The 15,465-nt window shown below is 42.2% G+C and overlaps 1 protein-coding gene and 1 long non-coding RNA gene across 5 annotated transcripts in view; one reads left to right on the forward strand and one right to left on the reverse strand.

Annotated features, from left to right (window-relative positions):
- Positions 1-11,480, reverse strand: part of KMT5B (lysine methyltransferase 5B) — a 31,230-nt gene extending 19,750 nt beyond the window's left edge. The window contains exons 1-2 of one of the 4 annotated variants that reach the window (XM_081213551.1): positions 11,357-11,480; positions 788-1,023 (exon numbers count right to left, since the gene is read on the reverse strand). In XM_081213551.1, coding sequence (XP_081069677.1) covers positions 788-947 — 160 coding nt within the window. In that variant the 5' untranslated portion in view covers positions 948-1,023; positions 11,357-11,480. Of the gene's footprint in view, positions 1-787; positions 1,024-2,410; positions 2,649-10,661; positions 10,777-10,828 lie in introns of those variants that run through there. The other 3 variants (XM_081213550.1, XM_081213553.1, XM_081213552.1) reach the window with 3 other exon arrangements.
- Positions 11,481-11,813: 333 nt separating this feature from the next.
- LOC308597667 lies at positions 11,814-14,783 on the forward strand. Its single transcript, XR_014013099.1, has 2 exons — positions 11,814-11,936; positions 12,468-14,783. It is a non-coding gene; the product is annotated as an uncharacterized lncRNA (long non-coding RNA).
- Positions 14,784-15,465: the final 682 nt, after the last annotated feature.

Consider the following 15,465-nt stretch of genomic DNA (forward strand, 5'->3'; position numbering starts at 1 on the left):
TTTCAGGCAGCCAAATTTTGTACCAACTTAAATTTGTAGTGGCACATGAAATACAAACACCTGCATAATAAGAATGAATTACAAAGGATCTTTCTGTCAGTACTGTATAAAGATTATCTTTCAACACCATATACATGTGCCTGAAGGTGGCAAACTTTTTTCTGTCATTAGTTGCATATGGCTATGCAATACCAAAAACCTTTTAGTAGTACAGTGTGTCTTGGGGCACAGTGGTCAACCTTTTCCTTACATATGATAGAGCAGGATCATCAGATTTTTAATCTCAATTTTATCATTTTTATTAATATCTAAGACATAAGTAAAAATAAATTAAACTGAATAAACACAAGGTCCTTGCAACTATTTCCATGAACGCCAAGACCACAATCCATATCCTTGTGAAGTAAATAACAAATCTCCCACTGATTTCATAGCTGTAGACTGCAGCATAATCCCTTGTTTTTCTGGGACACAACATAAATGTGGAAAAATTGAGGTATGCACAATTTTTCTGATAATTCACATTTAATATAGAAGAATATTCACATTTAAGCATTTATTGGGACTTAAGATTTATTTCAGAAATAAGAATTATTCAACCACATTAATCTGTCATGCAATAAAGCAATTTGTTAACCAGAAACAATGTAAATGGGTACAGAGAAAACAATATACTCAACAAATACATTTATTACATTAAAAATGCACACCACAATATTCCATAAAGAAACCAGAAATTACAAATAATTAACTAGAGATCACTCCTGTCACATTAGCATATACATACATCTGCTTGACCGTCTCTCAACGCCATTTTTGCCAGTCTTTGGATTTTCCTTTCCAGGGTGCTGCAATTTGGACTGGTTCTGATGGTGATCATTAGATAATCTGCTTCCATTTCTCCGGCCATTCACCACCATGTTCTTGGATTCTCCCAGCCACTTCATTCCCACAGGCAATTTGTCCCCGTTGCATTTAGTCCTTCTTCCAAAGGCTTTAAGAAGTTAATTGTAGTTCAGCTTCCTAGTAGAAACAGAATACACAATAGTCAAAAACTCTGCTGTGATGTATTTTTTTATTTACTGCATATGTCTGATTGCCTATAACTGACATACTGTGGGCAATGCACAGAACATTAGGTATTTGGAGCACGTAGAGACTGCTAAACACTTAATAATACCACAGCAGTGTACATTAAAACAAAAAGCAACAGAACATATACAGTTCTGAAAAAAATATACTCCACAAATACTGTCTGTGAATGAACTCATCTTTACAGGAACCCTAAATCCCTATTGGCTTAAAAGAAAACATGAGCTATTTGATCCCTATTGTACAGTGTACATACATACTTGTAAATTCAGCTCAAACTAGTCATTTTTCAACTACCACTACAATACATTTAGGTTGCCAGAGTTCTACAGTCGTAGCTTGGTTCTCGAACGCCTTGCAACTTGAAGGTTTTGGCTTCTGAACGCCACAAACCCAAAAGTGAGTGTTCCAGTTTGCAAACATTTTTGGGAAGTCAAATGTCCGATACGGCTTCTGCGGCTTCCGATTGAACTGAGAACCAAGGTACGACTGTATATTACAGTTGATGACCATTTCATGCAGGGGTTCCATTCCTGGCCTCGGAGTGCATATAAGCACACCCTGCCTCGTTCTTCCCTGTTCCACCCTTTTAGTGATGTTTTCAGGTCATTTCCAGGTTTGGTGCACACGTGCAATCGTGCAACATTCAGATGTGTGTTCATCAGTCATTGTCTGTAATTCATTTTCCAATTACATTACTGACTGATCTGGGATTTGCTGTACTAACTCATGGAAGGGTCAACCACAAAGCTTAGACTAAGTGTTTGGAACATACAATAACAAAGTACCTTTTACTACCAGAATAAGTCTCAGCTTTTAAAATCCAGTCTTGTAAATTAAGTCCAGAAAAGTTAGCAGTCCTTTATGGAAGAAGGGGTTTTCCTTTCTCCATGACTAACATGTATAGCAGGTAGAGGAAGAACAGATTCCTCTGTCTTTTTCTCTACCAATTCATTGCATTTCCATGCAAGATGTGATGCATGCCTTCCTCCACAGCTACCACAGTATTCAGAAGGCTGGTGGAGACAACAGAGTGATCTGTCTCTCTACTATCAACCAGCTCATTCACCTACATGGAAATCCATGCATTTCCCTGCATGAAATTCCTTACTGTGTAAAAGCTACCAGGCAAAAGCCTATTTTAAATAACATGAAAGCAAAAGCTTTAATCGTGGTAACTCAATACACATAATTGCATTCATCTCTTTCAAATTACAAGCTGTTAACTACTGTTAGTCATTAAACTGACCACTGGTTTCACAATTGACAATAATACAGAGAGCAAGCAACTCAGTATTTTCCAGTTCCCAATGCTCACCTATATTCCATATGTTGATGAGAGTAAGTGTTAGGCCTTAACTCTTTCATTTTTCTACTGTGAGGATTAAAAGCAACTCGCATTTTACGAACATTTAAACTGTGTGCATTTAGCTTTATGCTTAGCAAAAAAAATGAAATAAATAAAAAAGGAGGAGGGAAGGGGGCAAGCATCCAGGAAAAAAGACTTTGGCAATCCCATCCATCATTGAACCCAATACATTTTGACAATATGCAATTTTGGCTATCCCTGGAATGTAACCGCAGCGTAAGTTCAGAGTCACCTGTATTATATCTTCTGGAATAACTTTTTGCAGCACTGGTTCAGTATGAGAAATCATGACAAGAAACTGACTTGAAAAAGATGATTCATTGCAAGTATATATCTGCAGAAATGTAACTGCACTTCCCACTAATTACATTTTTGTTAAAAGAGAAAACAGTCTGAAATGCACACAGCAGCACTCTTAGTACTCAAACACTTATCCTTTTTGTAGGTTTGGTGAGGCACTCTGAAAGTAACAGGCAAAGGCAGTCCCTTTCAAGAGTGACTCCAGGCTGAATCTTGATTTGCTGCCTTTCACCAGCTGAGTTGTAGGGAGCCTTATTCCACTGCCTGAACAGAAGGAAAAGAAACAAGCAATAGTCTGGTCTAATCCATTGTGGACCAGCTACCAAGAGATCCACTCCAAAGCAAAAAGTGAAGGCAAAGTTGGGAATGAGCTGAAGTCAGCAGCCACTGAATTCACTTAGAAAGCAGTCAGGAACATAAAGGAGTACGAAGCAGGATACAGGAGCAGTATACTGCAATGTCAGCAGAGGGGACTGGATGCAAGTACAAAGTTCAGGAAGAAAGTGTTGCAGGATTTGACAGGCCACCAAAGTAACCTATTGCTGTTCTGGAAGTACTCAGCAGTAGTCAGCATCAATGTTCTACTGGCAAAGCAGCTGTAAAGGCATTGTGGAGCAGAGGTATCTGTATCTAGATCAGTAGTTGAATAATGGTTGATTGTTCTGGGGAAGGGCATCAAGTAAATGCTCAGGTTAACTGTTCTTTAGCATACCCACATACCGTAACTGCCTTCAGTCTGGACAAGATGCTTCTGGGTGGGCATGCAAGCCTGTCCATCAAAGGCTGTCAGTGGTCCCAAGCATTTAATGCAGCAACATTGCTGAAACTGTGGATGTGCTCTCAATGAATCCCTTTAATTGGAGACCACCAACAGCCCCATAGTAGAATGGGAAGTATATTAAATATTAAAACATGTTTAAAGTGATTTTTAACAGACATGAAAAACGTCCGTCATCTTGATGGTTAGGGGTGTTGAAGCTGTCTGAATGATGGATTGGCCGCAGTCTTATGGCAGTTTCTAGAACAACTGCCTAGCATTGGATGCTTGTCCTAGAATGAGAAGAAATGTTTCAGTTTTATGCAGAATTATTGTCTAGAAATGTGGATGTTGCTCATTCCTGAAGACACAAGAAAGCTGCACAATATTCTCCTGCCCCCCACTTTCCAGAGTACATGCACTGGACTCTTGTGTTGTATGCACCACTAAATGGGGTTTTGGGGGGGGGGATTTCAGAAACATTTTTTCCTATGAAATTATTAGCACTATTAGAGCTTTGAGTCCCAACTGTTTTAAAAGGTCAAATTGATGGTGGGAGTCCACTGCTCTATGGGAGAGTATCTGCAAATTTGGGGGTGGTCCTTTCCTCATCTAAAACTTATTACATGCTTGGGTCACAGCAATCAATCAATCAATAGCTAGCTAGCTAGCTGGAAAGATTTTTTTTAAAAAAAATGAATGGGCAAGACCTCATAATCACATTCCATTTTAACTGATCTAGATATCACCTGCTTACGTACCAAACTATCAAGATGGAGGGATCAAAGTCCTGGAAGGCATGCTTCTTAAAAATTCTTAGGTTTCTTCACTTTGATAAAATGTACTGGGCCTGTTTCATTTCCCCACCCATTTCTTTCAATTCCCCACAGAATTCTTCCAATACCGATTTCAGATTGTCAAAGAACATGTAGGTATTCCAGCTTTGAGGTCTTCCAAACAGCTACATGTTCTAATGCACAAATCCAGACTATTATAATTAGAATTACTTACTAATATAGCAGTTTATCATTTTTATTATTCACTGGAGCCAACCATATCCCGATGGTTTGAGTGAACATAGAAGTATCAGTTAAAATAGCTATATCTTTATTAATATTAAAATTCCACTATTGAAGGTTATGGAAATTTTTAATTGTCTACACACCAACAGCTAATCAACTTTGTGTTTAAGAGAGAAGATAGTAGCTTACAAAATGATTTATAAGTTTAAAATAACTTTTCAGTTTGTCTACCACATATTATGGGATAATGGATTAGTACAGTGGTACCTTAGTTTAAGAACAGCTTAGTTTATGAACAACTTGGATTAAGAACGCTGCAAACCCGGAAGTAGGTGTTTTGGTTTGTGAACTTTGCCTTGGAAGTGGAACATGTTCCGCTTCCTGTTGAGTGTGTTCCATTTGTAAATTGAGTCCCACACTGCTATGGGAAAGCACACCTTAGTTTAAGAACGCTTTGGTTTAAGAACGGACTTCTGGAACGGATTAAGTTCGTAAACCAAGGTACCACTGTATTCATATGTAATAAAGGAAATGCACAGAACTGAATCCACTATTCCTTATCCACCATGGGGTTCATTATTATTTGAAGTATTTAATCCCAAATGAAAGAAAACTGCTAAAAGTTGTTGAATAAAATCTGTCAAGGCTATTCACTATGAGTATCTCAAAGAATCTAACAATCTAGGTAAGAGCAAAAAGCACCTGTAGCGGCTGGAGCGCCCCTCCCAGGGAGTAAACACTGCACTTTGGAAAACTGTGATTTGAATACTAAGTATCACAATATTTACATTATTTGCTAACTTTTTTAGTCTGATGTATTGTACCAAACACCAGTGGTTGCAAAATTGATGGGGACAGGCTATTAATAACAACCTATTTTAAAGGTTCATCAGAAGCAGAATAAATTGTTTAAACTAAAACATATACATCAGCCGAGGTATCCTAAGCCATCCAATAAATACAAACAAAAATGATCCTACCATTTTGTACAAAAAAAAATTGCTTCAGTACCACAGAGCACAGTCCTAGCACCAGAGTTGGTTTAGAATAGGATTCTGTACTCAATTGTAATCAAAACGTTTACAGCTTCTGTTCATCACAGCATTGCAGGTGCTTTCAAACTCTGCTAGTGACTCTATGTATTCAAACTGTACTAGGAATAAAAGGGAGGGGGCAAAGACTGGAAGTTCAACATGTAGCATTCATTTCAGGTCTAAGCTAAACGAAAGGAAAAGGGGGGGGGGAGGAAGGGAAGCAGACTATAGGTCAAAGAGAGTATACATGGAAACAAGGATCTCATTAAAACAGGGACAAGTATTCCACTGATCCCTATAATCCAAGCGCGGACGTTATTTACCCATACTCAATTACTTTCAGTTGAATACCCATTCTGTCCTAATATCCTTTTTACTTAAAACTGAATTGCTGTGGAAGTCTACCTTCAACTTCAGGAAGATAAAGAGTCACAAGATCTGTCCCTCTGACCAGCTTTTTTCACTTGAGGTTGCCAATGACTCAATATTAAGATGAAGTCAGTGCAATTTAATTACATTATCAATGGCTCAGAATCTTTATAAGAAGAAGACTTATAAATCTTGCTAGAAAAACTACTTACTACAACTGCAACTTGCATACATTTATTGTTGGAAGCAAGGGCCACTGATTTTAAACGCAATTAATTGCAGATAGCTCAATTCTGTAAAATGCTGCACCAGTTTATTTCATTTATGTCCAATCCTGTATGCGTACCCATGTACTCCAGAAAATTACAGAGGTGACCTACATGAAGCAGAAAACACCTCTTGACCCAGACCCAGGTCAGCCCAAAGTGATTAACCAAGATGTTTTCCACTTCAAATAGATCAATCCTGCAACTCGCCAGCAAAGTGATAGAGCTGACATGATGCACAAACTGATTGCACTAAACGTAAGGTTGTAACTAGGGTATTTTGCCAGAATCACATCAGCAATAGATACTGCACTTTTGCGCAATCCCATGGTATAACAGAGTAGTGCTCTGTCGATACATCACAATAACTGTTTCACACATTTATTTGATCAGAATAAAAAATATTAGAATCATGAAATAATATGGAGAATTTACAATTTGAACACCAAAATATCAGCTAGTGGCTAGAATTAAATTAATTTTTTTAAATGAATTAAATGAATTTTTATTTAATCCCTAAATTTAGTATCATCTAATTCTAGGACCTTAGACATCAATGATAATTCGTAAAGTTTAGTCATTTACTAAAGGTAGTTTGGAGGCTGTCCATTTTTGGCAAAAACAAACAAACTACAGGAGAAAAGTTTGGTGTATTTTTTTTCTGTTTTTATGTTATTAGGCTCACTTTGGACAAGTACCAAATACAACTACAACATAGTAAGTTCGAAAACAGTACAGAATTTAAAAAAACTGCACACGAAGTGACTTACAGAGATTCAAAAATGAGTTTAAGAAGGCTGTCCTAATCCCTGACATACAACAGCATGGCTATGTGAAGTGGCACCAAAAACCACTGCATCCACAGCCCTGTTGCTCACATTAACCAGGGTGGAAGGTGTGGGAAGGGGAAACTGCCCCTATGCTCTGCCATCTCCCAGACTGGCACAGCAAAGGAGTTGGATTGAGCAATTCCACTACTGGCATTTGATGCTAGCAGGGATAGGTCCTGTGCCAGTCCTGCCCCTGGCCCTTTCTGTCTCTGAAATGCCCAATTTCAGGTGTTTCCTCTGGCTACCGCTGGAAGGGGTATTATCAGTGGTTGCTTATACCCACCCTTTGGGAAATTTGGGCACTCCTTGCCAGTTGCCAGCAGGGCTGCCCCAGTGACAGAACAGGGAAGGGCTGGGCAGAGTGGCAACTTTGCTCCATCCAAACCCTCTCCAGCACAGAAGATTGGGGTTTTGGAATGCTCTGCCAATTAGGTTTTGCTACTTTCTTATAAGTTTTATTTAACTAATACCTCAAGAAATGTTATCTACATAGCCAAATCACATAGTTCAAGACTCATCCAACTCAAGAAAAAGCTTCTTAAATTCACTAATATGAAATAAAGCATTTAAGAATGCATCCTAGACAGGATTTTACTTTAAGCGTACAAAGAAATGCCTCCTACATTTCCAATGAATTGGCATGAAAAACAAATGCAAAATATAACTTCTGTTATGATACACCATGAACAAACATTTGTCCACAACAATGGTGAATATACTGTGTTACTATATTATTTAAATGACTAAGGTAAGCAAGGGAATGAAGTCAATACTGAGACCTAAAAAATGCAAACAATATAGTAGTAGTCTGCCAAATTTATGGCAAGCTACTTCAATGCAATACTTTTCCAATTCTCCACAGCTCAAAAGGGTGTATACTTGTAATGGGTTCTAATGAAAGATATCACTGTTATCTGTTTTGCAAGGGAAAGGAGTCAATACTGAGACCTAAAAAAATGCAAACAATATAGTAGTAGTCTGCCAAATTTATGGCAAGCTACTTCAACGCAATACTTTTCCAATTCTCCACAGCTCAAAAGGGTGTATACCTGTAATGGGTTCTAATGAAAGATATCACTGTATCTGTTTTGCATCCCTTCAACACAGCTCTCATAAAGAGCAGATGGTCTGAAATCTATCTTGGCTTCATCATTTCAGTAGGTGGAATTCATGTGATTGAATACTGCTCTATTCAATTGCCTAGGCATAGAAACTAGGAGGTCAGAGAGGATTCTAGCCTAACCTCTCCTTAGTATTTTAATTTTCTGTGTGTAGGGAATAATTCTACCATGTTGGACCCACCTACAGCCTTTAATAGCTGTTTGTAAGAAATAGTTCTGAGAACAATATACCGTATTTTTTGCACCATAACACTCACTTTTTTCCTCCTAGAAAGTAAGGGGAAATGTCTGTGCGTGTTATGGAGCGAATGCCTGCGGGTGGCGGGGGGGTGGGATCTGCTGCAGTCGTGAGCAGAGGATCCATGGTTCCAATTCCTTCCCTCCTCCATGGTTACAAAGCATGGATCCACATGAATCCTCAGGATTTTTGCATTGGGCTACTCCAAACTCACTGTCAGATCACATGTCTGTGGCCACAGCATGAACCACAAAAATCATAAATCCACTATTTCGTTTAGATTATTTTTTTTCTTGTTTTCCTTCTCTAAAAACTACGTGCGTGTTATGGTCTGGTGCGTGTTATAGAGTGAAAAATACGGTATATAGGAGCGGTTTTCAAACCTACAGGGGCACTTTCTGTATTGACATCAGCAAGAAATCCCTGTGCATTGCAAATATTCAGCCTAATGGACAACATCATTGCCTTGCATGAACTGATTGAAGAACACAGCCAGCAGTTCCATGCAGCTCTATACTGCAGGGCAACAGTGGTTGGGCAAGAGATTTATTAGGGAAGTCTGCTTGTGATCCCAATTAGCTTCTGAGAATGCTAAGATATCCATGAACAGAGTATAAAAATAATCAAACCACTCTACTCCCCATCACCTAGATCTCAGCATTTGCTTGTTCAAGCAAAAGGCAAGAACATAATTTCCCACCAATAACTCTATCAATTGCTTACCGATACTTCCTTCTGTTTCAAAACAACAATGTTCTATAAAACAAGCATTTTGGTGGAAAGAAAAAAGTGCTGTCTCAGGTGAGCAGGGCTGGGGAACCTGGGGCCCTGCAAATGTTCTTGGACTCCAATTCCTTAGCCTCAGCTAGCATGGTCAGTGGTCAAAGAAGATGATGGAAGTTGTAGTTCAGGAACATCTAGAGGGCTGCGTGTTCCATACCCCTGTAGGAGATTACTGATCATATTGTATTTAGAAGAAACTGGGTTCATTTTACATATGAAAAAAAACTAATAAAACCATCAACAAAAAAACGTGGAATTTCAGTCAATAATTAAAAGACACTCTTTTATATTCATTCTTCAGTGATCAGGTGTCTGTGGTGGAAAAGCCAAAACAAGTTTCCTAGTTTAATAAGCATTTCTGCACACAGCTTTGTTCGAATCTCATGCAAAGCGAAACTAGCCGGCAAATCCTGACAGCTGACAGGATTAGAACAAACTTCTTTTGCAGCTCAGCTGGATCAGGGAGGTGAGTATATTCTACTTTCCGACCCTTAGCTGAAACTACGGTGCCCCCTAGAGGTCGCCTCTCGCCTTCTTCAAAGGCCGGGAGCAGTGCTCCTCCACTCAAGGCAGCCCTGCCCGATCCAGTCACATCTGCTTTCCGTGTCGGGCACCGCTCCCCAAGCCCAGCTCAAACGCTGGGAAAACGAGACACCCAGGATCAAGCTGCCTTTCCGCCACCTATCACAGAAATCCTGCGCCAGCTCCACCTCTCCGAAGATCCGCATCCCCTTAAACGCCGAAGCAGCGCAGCAGGAGGAGGAGGAGGGATGCCAGCTGTCACAGCCAACCGGGAGATGGGTGTGTTGTGGGTCTCACAGCCACTGGTGGCCCAGCGCCGCTTTCTGCGGGTGCTTCTAAAACCTAAATAGCCTAAGTGGCCCGTCCGATCTTCGGGGGTGGCTCCCCTTCCCCTTCCAGACCCATAAAAGCGGTCCGAAGGCGCCCCGTGCGCAATACCATCTTGGGAAGCCAAGCAGAGGCCTAGGCCTGGATGGGGGAGTCACTTAGGAACCTCCATGAATATGACACTCTAGAGTTCAATGGAAATGCGGACGAAGCGGGCAGGTGTGCGATGAGCAGCACCTGGTGCCAGATCCCCGCTAAGGGAGGGGGGGGGAATGCTCGGAGCACCTCGTCCTAGGCTGGACAGCTGCCCGACTGCTTCCCCAGGTGCGCTTGGTGGCCCTTCCCAAGTGCTGACACGATCCTCTCCGCCACCTCCAAGGAAAGGCTGCCTGGCTCTTCCTGCCGGCCCTGGCCATCCCTATCGCCTCCTTCGCCGCCCGCCCTCCCAGCCCCACCGTATTGTCCTCATCTATGGGCGCCGGAGGGGGAGCGAAGCGCACGATGCCATCTCTTTATTTGATGCCCTTTAGAGAAACGAAGCCCCTCCCCACATTTCTGCCCCCGAAGACCCTCGTCTCCTCCGTCACGAGAAGCAGCCCCCCCCCACTTCGCCAACGGGTCGTCGCCCCACCTCGGGCCCTGCCCAGCCTGAGGGGGCCTCGCTTCCATCCCGCCCCCTCCCCGGAAGGAGTGGGGCCCTCGCCGCCGCCGTGCCAGTTCCAGGACACCCCCCCAACACACAAACACACACACACACCTCCGTCCCCTCCCCTCGTTCCGCCTCCGCCAAGCACTCACCTCCTAGATGCCCCTGGGCACTGCAGTCCTCTTCGCCAGCCGCTGCCCCGCAGGTCCACAAAGCCTCCGCCGCCGCCGTCCAGAATCTCGGCCAGAGGCGAAAAAAAATAATCATCTATATATATAAAAATAATAATTCCAAGGGGAAAAATGGCGGATTAAAATCCAAGATGGCGGCGGCGAGGGCGAACGATATCTGGGAAAGCTACCTAGAGATCCATCCGCCAGGCCCCGAGAGAAAAAGTCCTCGAGTCCCCTCACGACGACCCTGCGGCGCAGTAACAACAAACCCAGGCACGGTCCTTCCTTCCGCGAGGAACACCGGCCGCCCCGAGCCAGACCCACTGAGGCAAATCCTCGCTGCGCGCTGAAGTCTTTTGTCTTCCTTCCAGACCCCCTGTTTTCCTCGCACAGCCAGAAGAAGCGCCTCCTGCTTGTGTGCTCCAAAAACGGCGGAGGGACACGGCAGGCTGGGCAAAGACCTCCTTGCGAGAGAGCGGAGGAATACGCCGCCAAAGAGATTCTTACCTTAGCGTTTTAACTCCACAGGCCGGAGCGAGGTACAGCAACCCATCCCCGTTCGCCTCTGCAGTTTCTACACCTCTCCCCGCCGCGGAAGGACACCATGAAGGCCGTTTGCACGCTTACTCGCAAGATTCGGTGCGGAGGGATACACATATAAACAAGGCCTGCTCAGTATAGTTTGAGAACCCGAAAGAAACCATTTAAAAATAAATAAATCCGCCCCTTTCCCCGCAGCCCTTTAAATAAGCTGGAGCCTCAAGCGAAGACTGTCAGGGCAGTTTGAGTGAGTTGAGTGTAGATTTGGTGGGTCGTTATACGGCAGGCTACCTAATAATCCTTGCGCGTTGTAACTAGCCAAGCCGAACGTGGCTCACCGGTCATGTTATGGCCTACCAGGAACTCGACATGCCTTTGATTTTTGCTGCCGGAAATGGGGTTGTCAAATCCCTAGATAAGCTGAAGATACGACATGGTTGATGGGCTGCGTTTGATTTGGGGGCAAGGTGTCCCGCGCTATGTAGACCTGCGTTACTGTGTCCTGATCCAGACCCGCTCCCCCTCCTGACTTCCATCACCAGCTTGGGTGGGGTTTAAAAATATCCATGACTGCCCCCCCAGCTCATCGGGGGCTTATCTGCCTCATAGGGCCCCCCCCTTCTTTTCCTTGTCCTCTCAAGTTCATCGAGCAAAAGGGAAGGTGACAGGCATTAGGGTGCTTGTCACCTGGGGAGTCGGGTCTATGCTGTCAGTATGCAAAGCAGCATTTTAAATAAACGCCTCGTGGAAAAAGAATTATTCACACCACTTTGGGTGTCAAGAGTAAAAATGACTCCCTGTGAATAGGAAGGACCTCGACTGTGCCCTGCAACACGCCGTGTTCTGTTTGGTGCTACAGTGTTTATACACTTCACAAGAGAATATAGCAGCAAGGTGTCCTGCGAACAAATGTCCTTAAAATGAGAGGCGAATTCCTTTACTTGCTCTACCCAAGTCCTTCAGTGTGCCTTGAGGGCTACATTTAAAGGGCCTGGTCAGCGTGGATTTGATCGTTAACATTTGCAAGAGAAAAATGGAAGGTTTCTATCTTATCTCCCTTCCCCTTTCATTGCCATAGATGTGGAAGTCGTCTAGTCGCCGTTTGCAAGCAGTTTTGATGCCTCCGAAAGAAAAAGGAAATTAGCTTTTTGCGTATGTTCATTTTAACGTCTGAAGCAGTGAAACTTAGATCGTAGTAGCTACTTCCGTGTTTAGGGGGGGGAAGTATCTTGCAGTTCTGATCGCGGAAGTAGCAGCTGCAATATTCCCGTGTGTCCTCATGTCAAACGTTACACTGTTCATGCAAGTAGGCCTCTTGTGTGAGCAAGTTACTCGCAGATCAGCTGGCTGAGCTAATATCTGCACCGGCAAGCACTTTGTTTTCTCCTTTCTAAACCCTGTCTAGAGCCCAGCAGCATTTCCTCAAGCACTCGCTCCCCCTCCCCTTTCTGTTGTGTATTGAGAAAGAGGGAGGGCATTATGGTAGAGACATTGCTTTTAATTGCTTCATATTAACATATGAATCAAATAAGATGAATGGTGTGGAATCTGAGGAAAATTGGAACATTTCCCCCATAAGTTCCCAAGGTCATATGTCAAGAGCACAATTTTACAAATCTTTCAGTATAACTTTCTTTCTAGATTTTACCTGTTGAATTAAAAAAAAAAAAAAAACCCTGGCCTTATGACCACTTTCTCTTCTAATAAGCCACTAACCCTGGGGAAGCCAACTTAAAAACAAACAAACTGCCTTTACTCTGGTGGTACCTTTAATATATATACAGTACAGAAATGTATATATACAGAAATGTAACCAGTGAAGCTTTTTCCTACATAAGGATATAATAATCCTGGGAAAAGCGTCATCTGATACATTGTCTGTCACACTGACATTAAAGGCACAGAAGGAGAGCTGGGGTTGGGTGGGTATGGCAGGTCCACTCAAAACACTGCAGTACAGTATATATAACACAAAGTCAGGGGCATGAGTGTTACAGTGTAAGTTACTCAGTTGCACATATAGCAGGCTGCCTAAACTACTGTGCAGTAACACTAAGTGTGACAATAGGCAATATGAACTCAGATGCATGTGTGTGTTTTAATGCTGCTAGTGCCCTGATGGATTATGCATTGCATTAACCCACTTCCTATGAATTACCCTGAATTGCCCCAAACAAATAGAGCAGTGCAATGACCCTTGGTCATAATTTTGCAACATGGAATGGAAACAAGAAGAGGATAACCAGTACAACCCAACTCAAACTTGCATCTTTCATGAAGAGACCTACTGCTGATGTATAATTGTTCTTGTAAAACAGAGGTTTCATAATTTCTACCTTCAAAACACCATTTCCACTTAATCTCAACTCAAGAGAACTGGACTACCATAAATTGTGGCACAAGCAACTGTTTCCATAGCATTGAGAATCTTTATAGTACAGCAGTTCACATACAATACTTGCTGTGGGTCTGTTGTCTGGCAAACAGAGGCCCTGATCTGCTGCACATTCTTAACACACCAATGTATTATTTAGGCTACCTCCCCGCAAAGCCAAACAAGTATACTCCTCCATTGGGTGTCTTCCCATTTAGTCATGGAAAGTTGCTTCATGACGACGTTCGATATTAGTCGACATCTGGCTACAGGAAGCAATTCCCCTGTTGCTCCTATAGGATGTTCTGCAGAGAAATCTTATATGGATAGTCCATCTCTGTGGAACTTTAAGCTCTGTTCTTTTGACTCACCATCCTTTGATGAGCCTACTGGGATATGGGTCTTTGATGGTAGGAGCTTCCTAGTCTGCAAGGCTGGCTTCCAGTTCAGAGGGAAGACACATCCTTCAAGGAGCTAGTGGTGGTTCTACCTCAGGGTTGGTTAAGCTCATTACACCCGCTTAGCTGGATCTGCACCCTCTCCAACTGGGTACAGTAATTAATTGCATACACACACATTCTGCTGCTAGTTTCCATGAGTTTACAATCAGGAAATGAAGAAATGAAAATAGTATTGAGCTAATCTCTGGTCCCAAGAATAGGAGAGACAACTGCTTCTCATTTGTTTATGTTTTTGTTTTAAACGTTCATTGTCATTGACATTTGCACACAGAAAATAAGAACAAGTGACAAATACAAAAATGCTTGAAGACAGTTGTTGAAATGTATTGCATTTATTTAAAAACAGCATCAGAGTTTACAGATGATCAATACTAGATGGCATTCTCTTAAAAATAAATGCCTGTAATTCATTTGAGGGCTATACTGATGTCATAAGTTGCTAATATGCAGGCAACGTAATTTGTTAACACCTGGAGTCATCCTATGGGGAAGTACTCCATTGTATTATATCAGGCACTGGAAAGTGACCTTAATAAAATATGGAAATATTTCAATATAACCTTTTGAATGTGTTGATCTTTCACATGTTCCTCAATACAGCCTTTTAAATATGTGGATTTTGCACTGAAGTAATATCTCCAGAGAACGGATGCCTTCTTTTCTCAAAGCAAGCAACAGCAACAGCAACCCAAATATATTCTCGCATCCACCAATATATGTCCATTTCCCTCTTTTCAAATGGTGTTTAAGAGCTGTGACTACTTAAATAAATAAGCTGTAGTATTTTCTCCCCACTCTTTACCTGAAAAAGCTCCTATAGCAGCTTATGTAAGATCAATAACACAAGATAGTCCCTGCCCTCCAGCCGGCTTGCAATCTAAAAGGCAGGACACAAAAAGAAAAGGAGACCTGGAGGAAAGAGGAAACAAGCACATTCAGGCAGCAGTTCTTAAAGTTACAAAAGCTGGTCTTATAAAGCTGGTCTTATAATGACCAGCTGGAATTGAAACAGTTCAGGGAGAAAAAGGCATAGTGAGTTGGTCTTTCAGCAGAGATGTGGGAGCAGGTCTTGTTTCCCTAGTTTCCCCTCTGTTTATGCTGCAGACTTCCAAAATTGAATGTAGGTAGATAGGTTGACTACAGCTGCTGTCATACACCGCATATTTAATTGAAAGCTGCAACAGTCTGATGAGGAAGAAGAGAACAGATAGTATTGAGGTGGGGAAAAGGTTCATTCCCCC

The sequence above is a fragment of the Podarcis bocagei genome, assembly GCF_964188305.1.
Source record: "Podarcis bocagei genome assembly, chromosome: 1".
In the NCBI taxonomy this organism is placed as follows: Eukaryota; Metazoa; Chordata; class Lepidosauria; order Squamata; family Lacertidae; genus Podarcis; species Podarcis bocagei.